This window comes from Macrobrachium nipponense, chromosome 17, assembly GCF_015104395.2.
Source record: "Macrobrachium nipponense isolate FS-2020 chromosome 17, ASM1510439v2, whole genome shotgun sequence".
Classification (NCBI taxonomy): Eukaryota; Metazoa; Arthropoda; class Malacostraca; order Decapoda; family Palaemonidae; genus Macrobrachium; species Macrobrachium nipponense.
Window position 1 is genome coordinate 28,850,149 of NC_087210.1, and position 19,514 is coordinate 28,869,662.

Genomic DNA, 19,514 nt, shown 5'->3' on the forward strand with positions numbered 1-19,514 from the left:
ATCTCTCCGTAATAGGGATATTTTAGTGTCAATTTCTATTACCTAAGGACAAACTGGAAGCAGCATTTGATAGATGATGAATGGATACCAATGACAGACTAGTTCAGCAGGTGGTCAATAAGTCTACAGTGAATTGACCTAATGAAGGAAAGCAGATTCAACAAAATCCTCAAAATAAGACAGTGAGGCCCCCTCCTGCCACTAAAACTACTGTCAGCTTCTCCAAGGAAGAAATCACCTCAACAACCCTTTCAGAACCAGTCTTCAAGAAGTAGAGGAAGAGGTGGGAGACAATAGGCGTCCAACCTCTCCCCACTCAGTGCCACCAGTGTTGGGAAGCCTGGTGAGTCATTAGGCTGTGTGGCAGATTTCCAGAGCAGAGCTATGGGAAGTGGATGTCCTTTGAGTAAGTTATATACTCCCATTCGACTTCACTCAACCTCTGTTGGAACACCCTCTACCACACCTTTCTTACGCTCCTGAGTTTCAAAAGCTTCTCATTTTGCAAGAGGAAGAGAGGAAATTGATGGAGAAGGGAGCTGTTGAGCAAGTATGACTTCCTTCGGGGGGATTCTACAGCCATATTTTTCTTGTTCCAAAGGCCAATGGTGATGAGAGGACTGATAGACCTGTCAACTTTGAATCTTTTTGTCAGGAAGACAAAATTCAAAATGAAAATTCCAAGGACAGTCTTAGCAGCAGTCAGAGTTGCGGATTTTATGTTGACCATAAACTTGAAAGAGGCATATTTCCAGATTCCAAGCCATCATTCTTCCAGGAAGTTTCTTTGATCTAGTCTTGCAGAGATGTTTCAATTCAGGGTGCTATGTTTCAGACTGACAACGCCGCCTCAAGTGTTTACAAGAGTACGTATTCACTCTTGTGTTGACATGCGCTCATGCTCAAGGGATCAGATTGCTAAGGCACTTGGATGATTGGCTGGCCATGCTTAGCAAAGTCCAGAGAGAAGTTATTTCTGGACAGAGAATGACTGACTTCCTCAATTTTGTCACAGCCTAAGCATTATGATAAATCAGGAGAAGTCTAATCTGGGTCCTAGTCAAAGGATTTTATATTTGGGGATTATTATAGTAGATACAGTAATGGCCAAAGCTTTTCCATGAGATCAGAGAATAGAAAAAATGGGTTTGGACATAGGAAAAACCTATTTTTGGTAGTCACTGTTGAGTCCTCAAGGATTACCCTTTCCATGGTCTATCCAGAGCTCCATGGTGACCAGACTAATGTCAAGGAATTTCTTAACTGGTCTTGTGGCTGGGTATTGTGTCGTAATGATAACATTAAAACACGTGTTAGAGTATAAATGGACTCTAGATAAGAGGGCACTTTTTATATCCTCAGTGAACACTTAAGTGGTCATGTGCATACGCACAGTCATATTGTTTGCGTATGACCAAAATCCTATCAAAATGTCATTCCTTTCTGTTGGTAGATGTAGGATGATGCCTTACCCAAAACCTATATCTTTTCATCAGGGAAGTGGGAGGGATTTGAGGACTCGACGATAACTACCAAAAATAGGTTATTCCTATGTCAAAAGGAGGTTCACAAAGAAATTGACAAGTTACAAAAAGCTCTTGGATTTTAATCCCAACAACCCAAAAACTTTTTTGGTCCAGGGCAAGCCACTAGCTTCAAGTCCCAATTCTTTATTCCAAATATCTTTAGGTTTGGTAGCAAAGAACAAGAACCTAAGTGCAAACTTACGTTTTTAGGGTGAAGTTCTGTGGTGACTTACCTAAGCATGCTGGGTATGGTTGCAACATTGTCAAACCCTCCCCAGCAATAATTAGCATATGTACTCACCTGTTGGGAAGACCCATGGTTTGCTGCTGTAGCACCTATGGGTCAAGAATATCTATGCCACCAACCAATACACAATGTAGTCGAGTGCATTTAAGTTCATGGCAAGTGTTGCTGGGAATAATGTTTTGTCTGCTAGTTCTAGTGTACTTAGAATAGATTTCCTTCTGAAAGGAATCCCATTCTTGACCAGGAATGAAGGCCAGAGGACAATAAGAATTTATGGTCAGCTGTTTGCGTGATGTATTTTGCCCGTCTAAGAGAGCCCAGTTTGCCCATACAAGCTCTTGATGCTAATGCAATCAAGAATATTGAATACTGTAGCTTGTGAGTTGTGGTTGTCCCTTTCTAGAGGAAGGCCCATGGTTTATCACATCCACTGAATTGAGGGGCTGATCGAAGTGTAAGCACCTTGTTCAGGGACCAAGTAATTGGGACCCTTCTAGAGCAGATCATTGTAGTGCAGAGGACTGCAGAAGGGAAGTGACAACTTCTATTCAAGACTCAAATCACAAAATCATAAATCAATGGTTCCATTAATGCTGCCATGTATTCCATGATTGCTGTAACTGCAAAGTATTCGTCTTCAGAAGGGATTAGAAATTTTAAAATTATCAGCGGGTCATTTCAGTGGCAATGCACACTTCATATTCCATAGTAAGAATGTCTCCTCCATGTAAAAATTTTCCTATTTCCTCTGTAAGGGTTAACCAGGAGGTAGTGGGAACTGATGTTATTGGGTTTTTGCCCAAAACATAAAACACCTGGGAAGTACTGGGGACTGATGTTACTGGGGTTTGGCCCAAACATAAATCTTGATCTAAGAAAAAAGGGTTATATCTGCTGCTGGAGTTTTTCTGGAAAGATATGATTTCCCTTTTCCTTAGTCCTACTGAACCCTAGGAATCACTGGGACAGCTTAAAATGAGCAGTTTCGCTGCCAGTAGGATATTACAAGTTTGGTACATATCTGTTGACTAAGCAAATTTTCAGTTTTTTTTTTTTTTTTTTTTTTTTTTTTTTTTTTTTTTTTTTACAAGACTATACCCATTGCAGGTGGTATGAGCCATACCCACTGGCACAAAATGAACTGAGCCATTATCATGATATGGAACACTTGAACTGAGGGTCAGGCATAAAGGCAACCCTGTAGTGATATAAAGTAGGTTATTAGAAGCTAGTCAGTATTAAATTATTCATGAGAGACACCTCTGTAGTTCCTCATACAGATTCCATATTTGTAATAGATTCTATTAGAAATCTATGTTAACTTGAGTCCTTTGTGGTTTAAGTTAGTTTTGACAGCCATATGTGGCTGTATTAATCCTTTTGCACTGGCTATGTAAAATTTTAATTTTAATTGTCATACCTTTCGAACTAATTTCCTATGCACTGATTTGTTTAGTTAGCCCAAGCCACTGTTTTATATGGCTTTAATTATTTTTAGGGTAATATTTATATCCAGTCCTAGGCTATTTGAGCTAAACTACCACTTAGTATACCAACAATAGGATGTTTCCTAAATTGTAGTACACCAACAATAGGATGTTTCCTAAATTGTTCAGCCCAAGCCACTGTTTTATATGGCTTTAGGTTATTTAGTTATGCCAAGGATAATGTTAATATCCAGTCCTAGGCTATTTGAGCTAAACTATCTCTTAGTACACCAACAATAAGATGTTTTGTAAATTGTTCTCTCTTAGCTTAGTACTGTAGGGTATTGCCTAATTCAGATTAATCTAGATAAAATGTAAATGCCATATTAAAGCAGAAAGTAACTTGTATGTAAACTCAAAGTTAGGCTAACATCTTTTGTGTAACACAGATAGTTTATATCTAGCCCTAGGCTATTTGGTCTACTATATAAAACTAACTTTCTAATGTGAAAATCACTGATGTGAAATTTTATAGTTAGGCTATCACCTAATACAGATTATTGTCTTATCCTTATTAATTAATTTACCTTTAAAGGTATAGGATTAACCAGGTGTAATTTATAGCCTTCAAGATAGGCTACTACCTCATAGCCTATTTAGTTTATGTACTGTTTTTGGTTTACTATAGAAAACAGTAACTTACTCTTTATACTTAGGCTATCACCTAGTATAGGTTATTTTCTAATCCTGATTAACCCTTAAACGCCTATTGGACGTATTTTACGTCGAGATAAATTGTCTTTTGGGTACTGACCGGACGTAATTTACGTCGACATAGAAAAGTTTTTTTTTAAAAATTCGCGGAAAAATACTTATAGGCATACCAGCCAAAAACTTTTGAATCACGCACCTTGGGGGATACTGGGAGTTCACAGATCAAGGTGTTGTTTTGTTTACAATCGTTACGCAGGCGCACAAGCACGAATTTCTTTCTTACCGCACTAAAAAGTATCAGTGACACATCTCGAAAATTATTTCGTCACTTTGACATAATTTTTGCACCATTTTAAATTAGCCGTTACATGGAGTATTATATGTGAAAATGTGTGTATTTTTATGTAGAATACAAAAAAAAAATGCTCATGATTGTAGCTTTTATCAGTTGAAATATTTTCATATAAATAACGATTAGTACCAAAGTTTCAACCTTCGGTCAACTTTAACTCTACCAAAATGGTCAAAAAACACAATTGTAAGCAAAAACTCTTATATTTAGGTAATATTCAATCATTTACCTTCATTTTACAACAAATTGGAAGTCTCTAGCACAATATTTGGATTTATGGTGAATTTATGAAAAAAACTTTTTCCTTACATCTGAGCGGTAACTTCCGAAAAAATCATAACGTGCGATTGTCGTAATGTTTGCACCGAAAAAATCATACGTGCGATTGTCGTAATGTTTGCACCATTTTAAATTAGCCATTACATAAAATTTTATATATGGAAATGTGCGCAATTTCATGCACAATACAACCAAAAACAACCCATGGTTGTAGCTTTTATCAGTTTTGAAATATTTTCATATAAATAACGATAAGTGCCAAAATTTCAACCTTCGGTTAACTTTGACTCTACCGAAATGGTCGAAAAACGCAATTGTAAGCTAAATTTCTTATATTCTAGTAATATTCAATCATTTACCTTCATTTTGCAACAAATTGGAAGTCTCTAGCACAATATTTTGATTTATGGTGAATTTATAAAAAAAAAAAAAACATTTTCCTTACGTCCCCGCGGTAACTCTTCCGGAAAAATCATACATGCAATTGTCGTAATGTTTGCACCATTTTAAATTAGCCATTACATAAAGTTTTATATATGAAAATGTGCACAATTTTATGTAGAATACAACACAAAATAATTGAAGGTTGTAGCTTCTCTCATTTTTGAAATATTTGCATATAAATCACGATAAATAGAAAAAAACCATGTTTGGTCAACTTTGACTCTACCTAAATGGTCGAAAAACGCAATTGTAAGCTAAAACTCTTACAGTCTAGTAATATTCAGTCATTTATCTTCATTTGGAAACAAATTTGAAGTCTCTAGCACAATATTTAGATTTATGGTGAATTTAAAAAAAAAAAATAACTTCCCTCCGTGCGCGGATTCTCCGCCGCAAATCTCCGAAATGTGTACATCGCATTCTTGGAATATTTTCTCTGTGTCATATTAGGCGTTTCATAGAGTTTTATATATGAAAATGTGTGAAATTTCATGTAAAATACAACAAAAAATAATTGAAGGTTGTAGCTTTTCTCATTTTTGAAATATTTGCATATAAAAAAAAATATATAAAAAAATTCGACATTTGGTCAAATTTAACTCGTCCGAAATGGTTGAAAACTGCAATTGTAAGCTAAAACTCTTACATTATAGTAATATTCAATCATTTATCTTCATTTTGAAACAAATTGGAAGTCTCTAGAACAATATTTAGATTTATGTGAATTTTTGAAAAAAACATTTTTTTACATCCGCGCATTATGAATTCATGCATCATTTTGTGATAATATTTTCTCTGTGTTGCTTTGATCGTTTTACAATGTGTTATATATTCTCTGTGTTGCTTTGATCGTTTTACAATGTGTTATATACCAAAATGATCGCAATTTAGTGTACAATACAACCAAAAAAAATTAACTCGTTAGCTTTAACTGTTTTGCTCACAGCACGATTTGAATACAATTATATATGAAATTTTTTTTCGCGCTATCATATATCGCATTATTTTTATATGATAATGATATTTTTTTTCATTTCTGATGGTTGCATACTAAACTTCCAGCAATGACAAAAAAAGGAGCCACAAATGAACTCTTAATCTTGAAAACTAAGTGTGCTGTGATTTTTTGAAAAAAATATTTTTTCTGCTTTGGTGCTCACTCCGAGACCCCCTAGGCATACGGGAGACGATTTTTATTATACCCCTTAGGTGTTAAAGGGTTAATGAACTGTTTTTGGTCCACCACATAAAAACAGTAATTTGTTAATGTGAAACTGTATAGCTAGGTTACCTATCACCTAGCCTAGGTTATTGTCTAATCAATCTAGATTATTTAATTTCATTTTAAGGGTATGCACAAGATAGCTTAGAGCAGTGGTTCTTAACTGAGGGTTGCCCGCAATTTCCAGGGGAGGCACGAGCCTTAGGAGAAAAAATTATTCTCTAATATTCGTTATTCTCTTAACAGGAATGAGGAACTAATATTCAGAAGTTTATTAAAAAATGCAAAAATATCGCCTAATAACGTTAGTTTCCTAGAGTCTACTACTCTAGTTAGGCTCCTTGGGCTTACCAAGTTTGGTAATTATTGACCTCCTTTCGTATCCCTCGAAACCCCTTCTCTATCTCTCTCTCTCTCTCTCTCTCTCTTTTTTTTTTTTCCCTTCAAATCAAGGAGGGAATTTTGCTCATAGATGCAAGGGGGCATGAAAGAAAGGACCAACTTTAGATGGGGCGTGGTAATAAAAAGGTTAAGAACCACTGGCTAGAGTATTAAGATAATGCAAGCATACAGGCTATATAAAGAGGAAAAATATCTGTAGCCTTTTATCTACTCCTAAGGTCTTTAGAGTAAATCTTACCTTAATTCATGTTACTACCTAATCTAGGTTATTTATGCTCACCCTTAAGAATATATAATTCAAGGTTATAAGGCTACAGACAATATCTACTACTGCCTACCTGACATATTCTCACGGAATCTATTTAAATTGTAGGCTACTGTGTGGTAGGCTAGTGCCAACATCATTATCTGAAAGGATTACCTATATCATTAATAATTTTGGAACTTTCATTTAGATAAATCTAATAAATAGAATGATAAATTCTTCAAAACGATTTTCGCTTCTACAATTGGCTAACGCTCATAAAATGTAAGAAGCGCCGACATCTGCTGGCGAAATAGGCCAGTTTACGGCTTTTCATGCTCAATAAAATCATACTTGTACAGTCTAAAGTAAACAATTTTTAGCTGGAACTTGAAATTATGCATTTAGCTTTCAACTTCGATGTTTCCATGAACTTCGGTAATGAAATCATTAAGTGAAGAACGAAACTCTAAGAATTAAAGATCCTAAATCGTTAGCGCCGACGTGTACTGGCGAAAAACAACTGTTTACCGCTTTTCATGCACAATAAAATCATTGTTCCACATTATAAACTAAAAATTTTAAGCTGAATCTTGAAATTGTACACATAGCTCTCAACTTACGTTTCCATGAACCTCAGTAATGAAATTAATAAACGAAGAACAAAATTCATGGAGCTAACCTAACAATCATAAATCATAAGAAGCACCGACATGTGGTGGAGAAATAAGCTGAATACAGCTTTTCGCACACACTAAATCATTACTCCAGCGTAAACTAAAATCTTTTTAACTGGAAATAGAAATTATGCACATAGCTGAATCAATAAACAAAGAACAGACTTCTCTTGACCGACCAGAAAGTGAATGGTGTTTTGGTTGTATGTAAACAATATGACTGTCCATATGTGCATAACATCATCTTCTGCCGGTTTTGACATAGGTAAACTGGGTATTAGCTTTCTTTCCCTAAGGATAATAGAAAGTGCCCCTCTTATCCTGAGTCCATTTATACTATCACATGTTATAATGTTTATCATTACAACACAATACCTGGCTACAAGACCAGTTAAGAGAATTCTTTGACATTAGTCTGTCACCATAGAGCTTTGGATAGACCATGGAAAGGTTAATCCTTGAGGACGAGACAACAACTACCCTATAAAAAATGCAAGAATGTGGTGAGTACCTTTCTGTCAAGGAGAACACAGCCAGCAAAGCAGTGGCGGGTAGTTCTGGGCATTCTAACTTCGGCGTGGAAGGAAGGATACATCTATCATCATTGCAATGGAGGATGAAGCAATAGATCATCCTTACATGCAGATACCACTAACAACAAGAGGTGAGAAACGATCTACTGTGGTGGATGGACAACAGCAGTCGTATGGTACAGCTGTCTCTTCAAGAACCCTCTCCAAAGGGACGCTCTGTAGTGTTGATGTCAGACAACACTAGAGCAGTGGCATATGTAAAGAAACAAGGGGGCCTAGTATCTCAACAGCTACATCTTGTGACAGTGCAGCTACATCAGTAGGCTGTAGACAACTCAATAGAGATCAGTCTGGGGAAGAGGAATGTATGTGGTAGCAAACAAGTTAAGCCAATGGGAACAGAATGGTCCTTACATCAGGTGGGGGACAGCATGGTTACCTGTGGGGAAAACCAGGGGTAGATCTCTTCTTGACAAGGTACAAAGAAAACTGGAGATATATTATTCAGTGCTTCTGGAAAAGATGCAGTGGCAGAGGACGCCCTGCAACATCCATGGGACAATCTGGACATACGTACTTATATACTTTTCCTCCATTTTGCCAGATCCGTCAAGTGCTGAACAAGGTGATGAGGACTCAAGATTCTGAGTATTTTGCTCCTTTGTGACCTCAGGCAGAATGGTTTCCGGACCTGCTATCTCTACTCGTAGAAGTTCTGAGAGAACTACTTCCCTGGCACAATCTTATGTCAACCCCATGTGAAGGTACCACCAGTCAGTCCAGTTCCTATTTCTTCATGGTTGGAGACTATCGAGTATCTCCTGCAAACAAGAGGCTTTTCTCAAAAAGCAGCTACTCAGATACCACGGTATATTAGAAAGTTGTCGATGTGTAACAGGGAAAGTGGTCTGTCTTCCATGATTGGTGTCGTAGACAGGGTGTACACTGATGATCTGGTGATTACTGCTGAAAATGATGAGGACCTACAGAGAAGGGTTGGAGAGTGGCAGGAGTCTTTAGAGAGGGGTGGCTTAGAAGTGAATGTGAATAAAACAGTGGTTTTGCTGAGCAGTAGGGAAGATAGAGACAAATAGTAGTAAAAGAAAGAAGAGACTTGATTATAAAGCTGGCAGAAAAGTTTAAATACTTAGGATCTACTTTGAGCCAAGAGGGAGGATGTGAGGCTGAAGTTGACAGTAGGATAAAAGCTGCATGGGGGAAGTGGAGAGAGGTAGTTGGAGTGGTATGTGATAAGAAAATGCCAATCAACCTAAAAGTCAAAATCTATAACACAGTGGTAAGACCAGTGTTAATGTATGGAGCAGAACAATGGGCTCTAAGAAAAAAAGAGGAAGTAAAGCTTGAGAGAACAGAGATGAGAATGCCGAGGTGGATTAAGGGATTATTGCGGCTTGAAATATTTGAAAGTGATGAAATAAGAAGGGCAGGCAGGCTTAGTAAAGATTACATAGGTGATAAGAGTCAAGATTGAGATGGTATGGGCATTTGTTGAGGATGGATGATGAGGAGAGAGTGAAGAGGGCTTGGGAGGAACCTGTTAGAGGAAGAAGATCAAGAAGGAGACAGAATTAGATGGAGAGATAAGGAGAGATGTTTGGTGGAGGATGATGCCTTTGATAGAAGGCAGTGGAGAAGGCGCATCAGGCAATCTACCCCTTAATGTAGGAATAACAGTGGGAATGATCTTCTATTCAACAAATGGCCAATTTTTTAGTTTCTGAGGGCAGAAAAACATCTTTCTGTGCCAGCCATAAAGATTTATAGGGCTGCACTAGCTATGTTGCTAAGGATGAAAGACTTAGATATTACTGCTTCTTGGGAAATATCTATATTGATGAAGAGCTTTGATCAGTCCTGTTCCCCTAGGGAACTCAGATCTGTTTGCTGGAATTTAACTCTGGTATTGTCAAGCCTTGCGAAGGCTGCTTATGAACCATTGCGACAGACTAGATAAAAACTTGACCCTTAAAGTGGTCCCTTGCTGGCCTTAGCATCGACAGAAAGAGTAGGAGAACTACATGGTTTGTCATATGAGTAAAACACACCAGAGGTTGGAAGTCTTTAGTTTTTGAGTTTGTTCCAGAGTTCATTGCCAAGACATAGAATCCAGCAATTTTTGATGACAGATTTATCTCCTTTTCTATATCTTCTTCTGGAGACTGAGGATAATGACCCTGATGAAACGTTATGTCCCTTCAGAACAATGCATGCATATTTAAAAAGGACTCGGCATCTCAGACCCTCATGTCAAAGGCTTTTTGTTAGCACAGGCCAGGTCAAGAGAGAAGTGTCCAAGAATACTGTTTCGAATTGGTTAAGAGAAACAATCAGGAATGCCTATTCAATAGAATAAAGGTAGGTGGACAACGTCGTGGGGGCATTTAAAAAGAATATGTCTATTCATGGAATAGTGAGAGCTGGTTCATGATTGCAACAAACCACTTTCACTTGTCCACTACGGACACTTTTTCATTGGGTCCAGTGGTGTCTGCTCAAGTTGTGTAGCTTATCCAGTGCCCCTGGCAGGTCAGTTTGTATCTGAGGGTATGAAAGTGAAATGAGTGAGATAACTGATCTCTTTTCTTACCTACCTTCTCCTTTACCTATGGTAAGTATGAAGAGAGTACCATCATAAGCTGGAATGGACAGGATACAGATGATTGAAGTATCCATGCTATTAGAGCAAGACATTCCTCTCTCTAGCAAGGCAGGGAGGAATAACAAACCTACATAAGTAGATACATTGGTTTGATATTAGAAGAGATAGCTGCTCATCTGCCACAGATACAATGAACTATGACTATTTATGGAAACCCAGAAGTCTGAACCTATGATATTCATATATATATTTCTTAGATTCTGAAATAATGGTCAGTTTTCTTAGAATTCTTTTATTTGGTAAGTTGATCAAAGGTGGCAAACCTTCGGTTGGTTAATAGTACTTACCTCCCACCAAGTGTAAAGCTATCCTAATGTTAATAAGAACAAGGGTTTGTTTCGTATATGAACAAATTACAAATTTTTGATAAATTTGTATTTTCCATAACTAACAAACCTGAGGTCTTAACTTACAAAGGCCCAACTCTAACTACCCCTCTGAAAATTAACATAGGTTGGAAGAATAATGTGTGGTCACAGGTTGCCAATGGGTATGTGGGTGGTCCCACTTAACTCATAACCAAACACAGACGCCAATAATCCCTTGCATACACAATTTTGTTCATTTTACTGGTTTCCAGCTGGCACTTGACGATTTATCCTAATGTTAAGTCCTCAGGTTTGGTAATTATGATAAATACAAATTGATAAAAAATTAACCCTTTTCATGTTTCTTCTTCAGGGATTTTTATGCTTGGGAGGAGATGCGTTCACGCGCCATTGCAACATTCAAGGCAAATAAAGATTCCATGATGCACGTTGCAGCTTACGTAGTGGCCAAAGACCTTCATCTCAGTGAATAAGCTGAATGCCATATTTTTAGACAACTCTTCCCCAAGTTACAATAAGGGTTTTACAGGGATGATTGAGTTACAATTTAAGATGTATGTTAATTGATATAATAAATATTTTTAGTTATAAATTTATTTTACCCCTACCTTTATTTTACGGTAGAGTACTTTTAAAATGTGAACTTTTACAGGTGAACAAAGTTACTATACATTTTTCTTGAGCATATTGGTTTCCTAGTAAGAACTGAGAACAGATTACTAGAAAGGGTGAAATCATACACCGTGTAGTAACGAAAGCCATATATTTTTAACTTTTTGCTGATCTGTCATTTTGCAGTACCATTCCATACCATATTGTCGGGTAAATGATGTAAAGTAGAGTCGAGTCCAAGGCTGAACAATTGCACTATCTTACTGTTGTTTACATGATGTATCTTAAAATGGTTTTAAATATGAATATGAATTCTTTTCATAATGTCAAGGGAAGTGCTTACTGAATTTATTCTTACCCGGTAGTTTTTTCTCTTTCTCTCTCCAGTCTTGAAAATTCAATTTTCTTGAGGCTTAGCATTTTTAATAACTTTTAAAAATTTTTATAACTTAACATTTCTTTCTCCAATAAAATAAGGGAAAATAAATTGTAAATATTTACAGTAAGAAACGTAAGCCATCCCTTATGTATCTAATAATGAAAAATATCCCAAGTTTAAAAGCTTAATGCCCAGCAGTGTAAATTTATAACCAACCAAGTTCAGGTGTACTTTACAAGCTTCTCTCTGCTCTTATGTTTATAGTGGAAGCTTATATATGTATACTTTCACTTCTTGATTTGTCTTTTACATAGCAATTGTTCCCACAAATTATCCAGAAATAAAAACTAGATTTGGAAGGTTAAGAAAAGGGAAAATTGTAAATTGTAGAATGGCAAAAGAGAGAACACAGTACTTGCCGAGTAAGCATCATTTGTCATAATTGTTTATCAAAGAAAAGATACAGTACATACTGGCAGGCTAGGGAAAGAATATCACTTAGACTTTCCTTCACAAGCAACTATGATTTTACACTAGTGAAAACTTGCTTCTGGACCAAAAAAAAAAATTTTTTTACATAATATATAGTTTTTGTTTTGATTGAACTTGTGAGGATGTCTGTGCATGCCAGACCAGCCTTGGACTTCGACCAACTTACATAGATGACCACAAGTGTGTGTGTGTTTATATATACACCATAAAAGGGATCAATTTATAAGGCAAGTTTTGAGAAACTCACACATCCTCGATGGTCAGAAACACTATAGTTCAAGGTTACTTAATAATAGTGGGGGGGAAAAATGACATGGTCATTGATTTATGAAAATAAAATGATGGTATGAATTTATTTATTGAACAAGCTGGCTTTTAAATTAATGAAAAATATGAGTGAGTGATTAGTACTCTGCTCTTTTGTTGAATATTTTTAGGCTTTACCTCCTCCGCATTTTGTTCAATAACAACAACAAATAACAATTGAAATACTGATCATAACTTTTCAAGCTAATTATAAAATAAAAGTCAAATTCTCGATGAAACAAAACTTCAATCTACCATAAAACTCCTTCATCACAAAACTCCACAAGATAACGAATATTCAATAGTTATTCTGTATGATATACGACAGGAAATTGCACTGGAAGACCACATTAATTTTGACTTTTTTTTTTTTAAATGCTATAGTTTTTCATTATACAGTCTAAATTCTGATGCCAAAGATTTTGATACTACCTGGTATTCAGTGTAGCTCATTTCCTTTACCTACTTGAAGTTTCCTTATATACTACAATCATGAATTTCCGTAATTCTTTAGGTTAAGCTTTGCAAACTTTCAGATTTCAAACAAACATGAAATATATGTGTATATATTCTTCACAAAAACCATACTGTCTTTATTACACTGTCTCTATATCACGACTGAAGTTACTTACTGCACTATATAACGATATACATTAATAAATCATACTTTTTTAATAGTCTTACACCTTACAAGAAATGAAGTACTATACACTCCATCAGTTGGCTTAAAGTCCATTTTGTGCATTTCCCATTTTGCGACATGGCTAGCTGTCCTCATCAGTGAAAGCAAGTTAACCTTACCTCAACTGTATAGTATGCATCCAAACTCTCAAATAAAATTATATAAATTGACTTAGTCATCCAAATGATAGGAACTAAGGAACCTTGGTGATCACTCATTTCTAGCTAATTTACATGAATATTAGTACAGCTGTTGAAACAAAATTTTTTATTAAAATTACACTTCATGTGAGGTACATGAAAGTCACAGACAAAACTCGAATCATTACGAATATTAAGTGTGTCCAAGCTAGATTTTTGTAGCTAGTACGTATTAGCTTAATGGTGGCTACAACATACCATCTATTGAGAGGCAGTGTTATCAGTGCACCTCACATGGAGCACTGTAGGCAATAACTAAGGTTCTTTGCAGAGTCCCTTCAGCCCCTAGCTTTAACAACCCCTTGATTCCTTTTACTACACCTAGATTCATTTTCTCTTTCATCCATCTTACTTTCCACCCTCTCCTAACAAATGTTTTATAGTGCAAGTGCAAGGTTTTCCTCTTGTTACAGCTTGAAAAGATTTTACCCGCAAATTTCCCATTCAGTGCTGAATCAGTTATAAGTTATATTCTATATTCCATTCCAATCTTTTAAGAATATGTTACTCTTTCGTACACTAAAGTTTAGTTTAGATTTCACTTCAAGTAAATTCTGATTAATCCAGATCACAATTTTAAGTGTTTGCCAGCAAACAGTCCGTTACAATCATAGAATATGCTTGAAAAATATTAAGGTTAAGTTAAAAAAATGAGAAATTTCTCTGGAATGAACCACTACCAAAAAATTTTGTTTTTCCTCAAACTACAAAAAATATTAACATGCCAGCAAAATCTAGTTCCATAAATTATAAAGTTTAATAGTGTAATTATAAAGTTAATAGTATAATTTTGTCTAACGTATCATCAAGAATTCAAAGCAAGCCACCATTCATACTTCCTCAATATCTTTAGTAAATATACCAATTGATATGTAAGGAGCAAGGGTCATTAATATATTTCCTGAAAGTAATGTTTGCTGATACCTAATTTACTGTGAGTGATAACACCAAGCTTCATTATTTTAAAGTTTAAGAGTATAGGTAATATATACTTTTCTGGTACTGCTGAAAGTACAAATATTGAAAGAGTTGTGGTCACATACATTACATTTAAGGTATTAATTAACTTGATGTCCTTCTCCTTATAAAACAAAAATAGAACAAAAACCACAGTATTATTGTCATGAAACAATGATAAGTTTCACTAACAGAACTGCATTACTTTGAAAATGATTTGGGGGTTTACTCTGTTATTGGTAGGTAATGATCCTTTTGAAATCCTCATTGACAGTTAAGTTGATATTGCTAACTAAAGACACACATGATACAAAGTTTGAAGGTAAGATTTCAGAAACCTGACAGTTTGGAAGAGTTAACTGAATACATTACGGCAACCATCACAGTACATGCTGAAAAGACTGCAAATTTGAAACTTTGACAATTTTCTTCATGTCTTGACTTCTTTGTGCTTTAAACTGACTGCTGTACACTAATTTTCATATTTCCTCTACAATGTAAAATAAAGTCGTGGTCTTGGCTGGAAGCATTGTTGTTCTTCCAATGGAAAGCACTGAATAGGATACAGTGTCTGTGCTTTAAAGAGAAAAAAATTAAATGTTCTTTTAAAATAGAAATTCAAGCCAAAAGCAAATTATTTTTCCAGATTAACTTTAGAATTAACTATAGTTGTTTTTAAATAATCTTTCCTAATTCTTTCATAATTTCTACAATTGGAATATCATGTAAAAAGTCCCTGCTCAGACATAAACAGATACCAAGAAAACTGAGAATACAGTATTCTTATATTGACTTACATTTCTCAATACATGCATCCATTGAACAAGGGGTGATACTGGAGTAAGATATGCATACCAATAGCTTAACCACAGAGCAAAAAGTATATATATTTTTTTTGGCATCAGTAGAAATAAGTGATCATTAAAGAGGATTTGCTTTAGAGACTGAATGTAACAGATCTATTGTGGATAAGAAGTTGAGCTTTTTTTATTAAATATTAATGAGTTACAATTTAGGTTGAATTTGACACTAAAAGTTTAGAATGAAGACTCGGCGCATGATTCATAATATACAGTATAAGACTAAATAACCATCTGGAAAGAGTATTCCAAATGTAACTTAATATTTTCATTCTAGTAGTATTGTTATACATTAACCTGTATGCTATAGTGTATATTTAAGTAAGACTTGTTAGGTAGACAAGTCCTTTACATCTACTGTACTTTCAAATAACCCATTCAGTTTCTATATACAAATCCATAATCATGCAAACCTGTTATGCAGTCATGCATAACTATAAAAAAAATTTACAGTAGATTACATTTTTATTTTACATCAATGCTGAAAAAATAAAGTAAATTCAAACATATCAAGGGCATAAAATCCAAGGTTTATTATATGGTAGTCTGTTCATGTTCTTATCATTATTTCTATGGGTATTAAAACAGTTTTGAAATGTAGAACTCAGTTCTAAATCACAAGGTATAGAATTTACATTATATACAGATGCAGAATGTTGCACTGAAATCCAAGATACAGTACAAGCATTTTCCTCCGTAGTCAGAATCGTTTAAAAGCTCACAAAATCTTGTGAGGCTTTAGCCTGAATTGAGCCTAGTCAGGCTCTAGCCCCAAAGACTTGAGACAATCTGAGTTCTGAAAGTGAACCCTCACTAAATTCTCTGATTACAGTATTACTGTTGCTGCCTCGCCTACAGTCTTGGTCCTAACTTTACTTTTCAGAAAGCTTCCAAATGTTTAGCTGTGATGTACTTTTCACAGAAGTAAAGACCTTTTTTAATTCATGATGCAGGGAAATGACGGAAAGATTTAGCTGTAGTCTACAAAAAGTACAATCTTTTTATCATGTGCCAGAAGCATTAGTGTAGACTATAGTATCCAAATTCAAAGAGGAAACATTCACCTTTATTCTGGAAACCTATTTCTTTATGTAGAATATTTTTACTGTAATCCAATTTTACTGATTTTGTATTGGTATATTTTATAAATATATAAGAATTGTCACTATTTCTTTTAAATGCAAGAAGATGTTAACAGTTTCTTTACTAAAGCATGAATTAGAGTGTATGTACCATGAGATGGCACATTACGTTATAAGTTGATATACAAAGATCTGCTGCAGTTTCTTATTTGAAATGACATGTAGTAGATATGTATTACTAATCAGCATCAGAAGTTAACATGGTGCTTATGACCTACCATAAATTTATGTTAGGTAGTGATTTTACCAACATGTAGGGAAATTCTGCTATGGAAATCTGAGAAGAAAGCATTTTCTCTTCCTAAACCATTATGCCAAAAATATTACAATAAAATCCAGTATTACAGTACTGTCCTGCATTCTGTACATTTATTTAGAACAAAATACACACCATACCACTTATAGAAGCATGTTTCATATGAACATTTTTTATAAATATCACTAATGCATTATTCTCTAGCATAATAGACTGAGAATAAATAGCTTGAATCATCAAAATGAGTTGACAGTACAGTATGTGAAATTACAAGTACATACATACCTCTGAATCGAGACCAACTTATTGTACTAAGTAAAAAGTTAATCAGTAGCAAAATAAAAAAATAAACAAAAAAGGAGTAACATGTCAACTATGTATTTTGATTCATTAACCAAAATTTAAAAAATGGAGTCTACGTACAGTTACTTTCCCAGCTTTTATTAGTGAGTTTGCATACAATGAGTTAAAACAAATATCACAAGCTGAATAATAAGCTGTCTGGCATCTATGTCAGTGAAAACTAGGTGTTCTCACATGCTTTTTCTTGTAACAAATGCATTTCTGGTGAGAAACTAAAGAAGTTAAGGTTTCTCACTAATTTAGCTTAAAGAGAGTACTGTACTTGAAAGTTTTCCGCATTTTCTTTTATAAACTGACACTTCAGTGCCAAAACACATGTTACAAGGAACTTTTTTGACTTGGTTATATCACTTTATTCAAATTATCACGTACACATACCTGAAGTACAGTACTGTATGTTACGTGATATCGAACATTATCTTATAATTATAAACAATAATATTTAGAATGAGAAGCAGCATAGTACTTAGAATCATACACAAAACACCCTCTGTTTCCTGCTGGCTATCATTTCGTACAGAGGGGGCCTGTGTGTCTTCTTGCCTGAGGTTCTGTTCTTGCTTTTCCAGAGAGGCAGCTGAGGCTAAGTAGGTTTCCAAGAAGTATCACTCAAGGTAAATATCCTCAATTGGGTATGCTGTCTCAATAAACTTCTGGTAAAATCTTTGGAAGGCGCGGCTGAAATTTAAATGTAAATCACTTAGCTGCTGGCTCTATATTTGAGGGTTTGCTGCAAAGTAAAGGCTGCTGAATCAATCAGTAGTAGCTTGAATTACTTGAGCTTTCAAATGGATTAGTCATTCAAAGCTTGAGAAATGGTGAATACATAAATATGCAAGTACTACATTCATTACTTTATCCAATACACAGTTTTCCTAAACCATTTGTTGCACACTACACAAGTAGTCAAGATAAGAAAGAATTTATTACCGAAGGGAATACATCTGTATAAGCTGGTCAGGTTTACGTCCAAAGAATATGTTCGAATGAGAAACAAATCCACAGTTGTGTAACTGTAAATAACTGTGGATTTGTTTCTCCTTTTTAAGACTAGGCTACTGTGAATACATTTAATAAGTTCAATATAAGGACATTAGAATACTGTGCTGTACTACCACTGTCATATTGAAGATTTGAAAAATTACACTTTTATGATAAAAATTTTATACATATATACTTAGCCTGTAATTACTTAGCTAAAGAGTTTCTATTCAATGGCAACTTGAATTTTCGAAATTCGCCGTAGCAATTCTTTTGTTTGTGAATGTGACAAGACCCGCCCACTTTCAGGGTAGGAAAGAATAACTCCTCTGCAAATAGCTCAATTTGTGTATGCTTAAATGTCCATGTGCAGAGAGGAGGTGGGCTACATCCATAATTACTGGTTAAATACATATATTATATCAATTTTTATTTTATTTTATAAAAATGTGATTTTTATATAAGTAGCTTATTCAGTAATTACTCAGCTGATTCCATTTAGAAGAAGGTGGGACATATGGACCAAACACACAATACACTTATTAATGATAATGAAATAAAATTTTTAAAAAGCTCGCATTCAATGTTTGTTGTTCCTCACCTGTTGAGAGAGCTGCTGCAGATTTGATACTGCCTCTGGTTAGCACTCCTCTCAACCTGTAGGGTGTGGTGGTATAGCTTAAAAGCACCTCTAGTGACATGGGGCCTTGCAGTGAAGGAGTACTCCAAAGGCTGACAAGGTATTAAAAACAGCTTTGCACCGAAGGTTATTACCAAAGGCCAACAAAGCACATACAATTGACCCTGGTGGCAGCATTGTACCACATAACAAAATGCCAGACAAATTTGTCACCTACACCAAAAAAAATTAATTAAAAAAAATTAAAATACATGACCACTACCCAATATTAAAACTGGTGGGCACTCCAGGTACTTAGTACCCCAGGCTCCCCTAAAACTCAACGCCATGTTTCAAAGCAAGACATAGCAAAAATTAGAAGGAACACTTCCTACACTTCCTCATCCAAAATTACACCAGCTACAGACACCAAAATTACGGTGATTTAAAGCAATGGCTCATCCCCCAAAACAACGACATAGGCGGAACATACTGCAAAATATGCTCGAAGAATTTTAGCATTACGCACGGTTGACTGAGGGAATGTGCAACAGCATGGATCAACAGCAGCACAAATCAAATAAACAAG

At 35.3% G+C, this 19,514-nt stretch overlaps 2 protein-coding genes across 9 annotated transcripts in view; one reads left to right on the top strand and one right to left on the bottom strand.

The window, feature by feature from the left end:
- The window catches only part of LOC135196154 (leukotriene A-4 hydrolase-like), a 159,211-nt gene extending 147,543 nt beyond the window's left edge, over nt 1-11,668 (top strand). For all 3 annotated transcript variants that reach the window (XM_064222716.1, XM_064222717.1, XM_064222714.1), the window contains one exon: nt 11,429-11,668. In XM_064222716.1, the coding sequence (XP_064078786.1) occupies nt 11,429-11,549 (121 nt within the window). In that variant the 3' untranslated portion in view covers nt 11,550-11,668. The remainder of the gene's footprint in view (nt 1-11,428) is intronic.
- Nucleotides 11,669-11,822: 154 nt separating this feature from the next.
- The window catches only part of LOC135196151 (uncharacterized), a 240,051-nt gene continuing 232,359 nt past the window's right edge, over nt 11,823-19,514 (bottom strand). For all 6 annotated transcript variants that reach the window (XM_064222710.1, XM_064222709.1, XM_064222708.1 and 3 more), the window contains one exon: nt 11,823-18,003. In XM_064222710.1, coding sequence (XP_064078780.1) covers nt 17,931-18,003 — 73 coding nt within the window. In that variant the 3' untranslated portion in view covers nt 11,823-17,930. The remainder of the gene's footprint in view (nt 18,004-19,514) is intronic.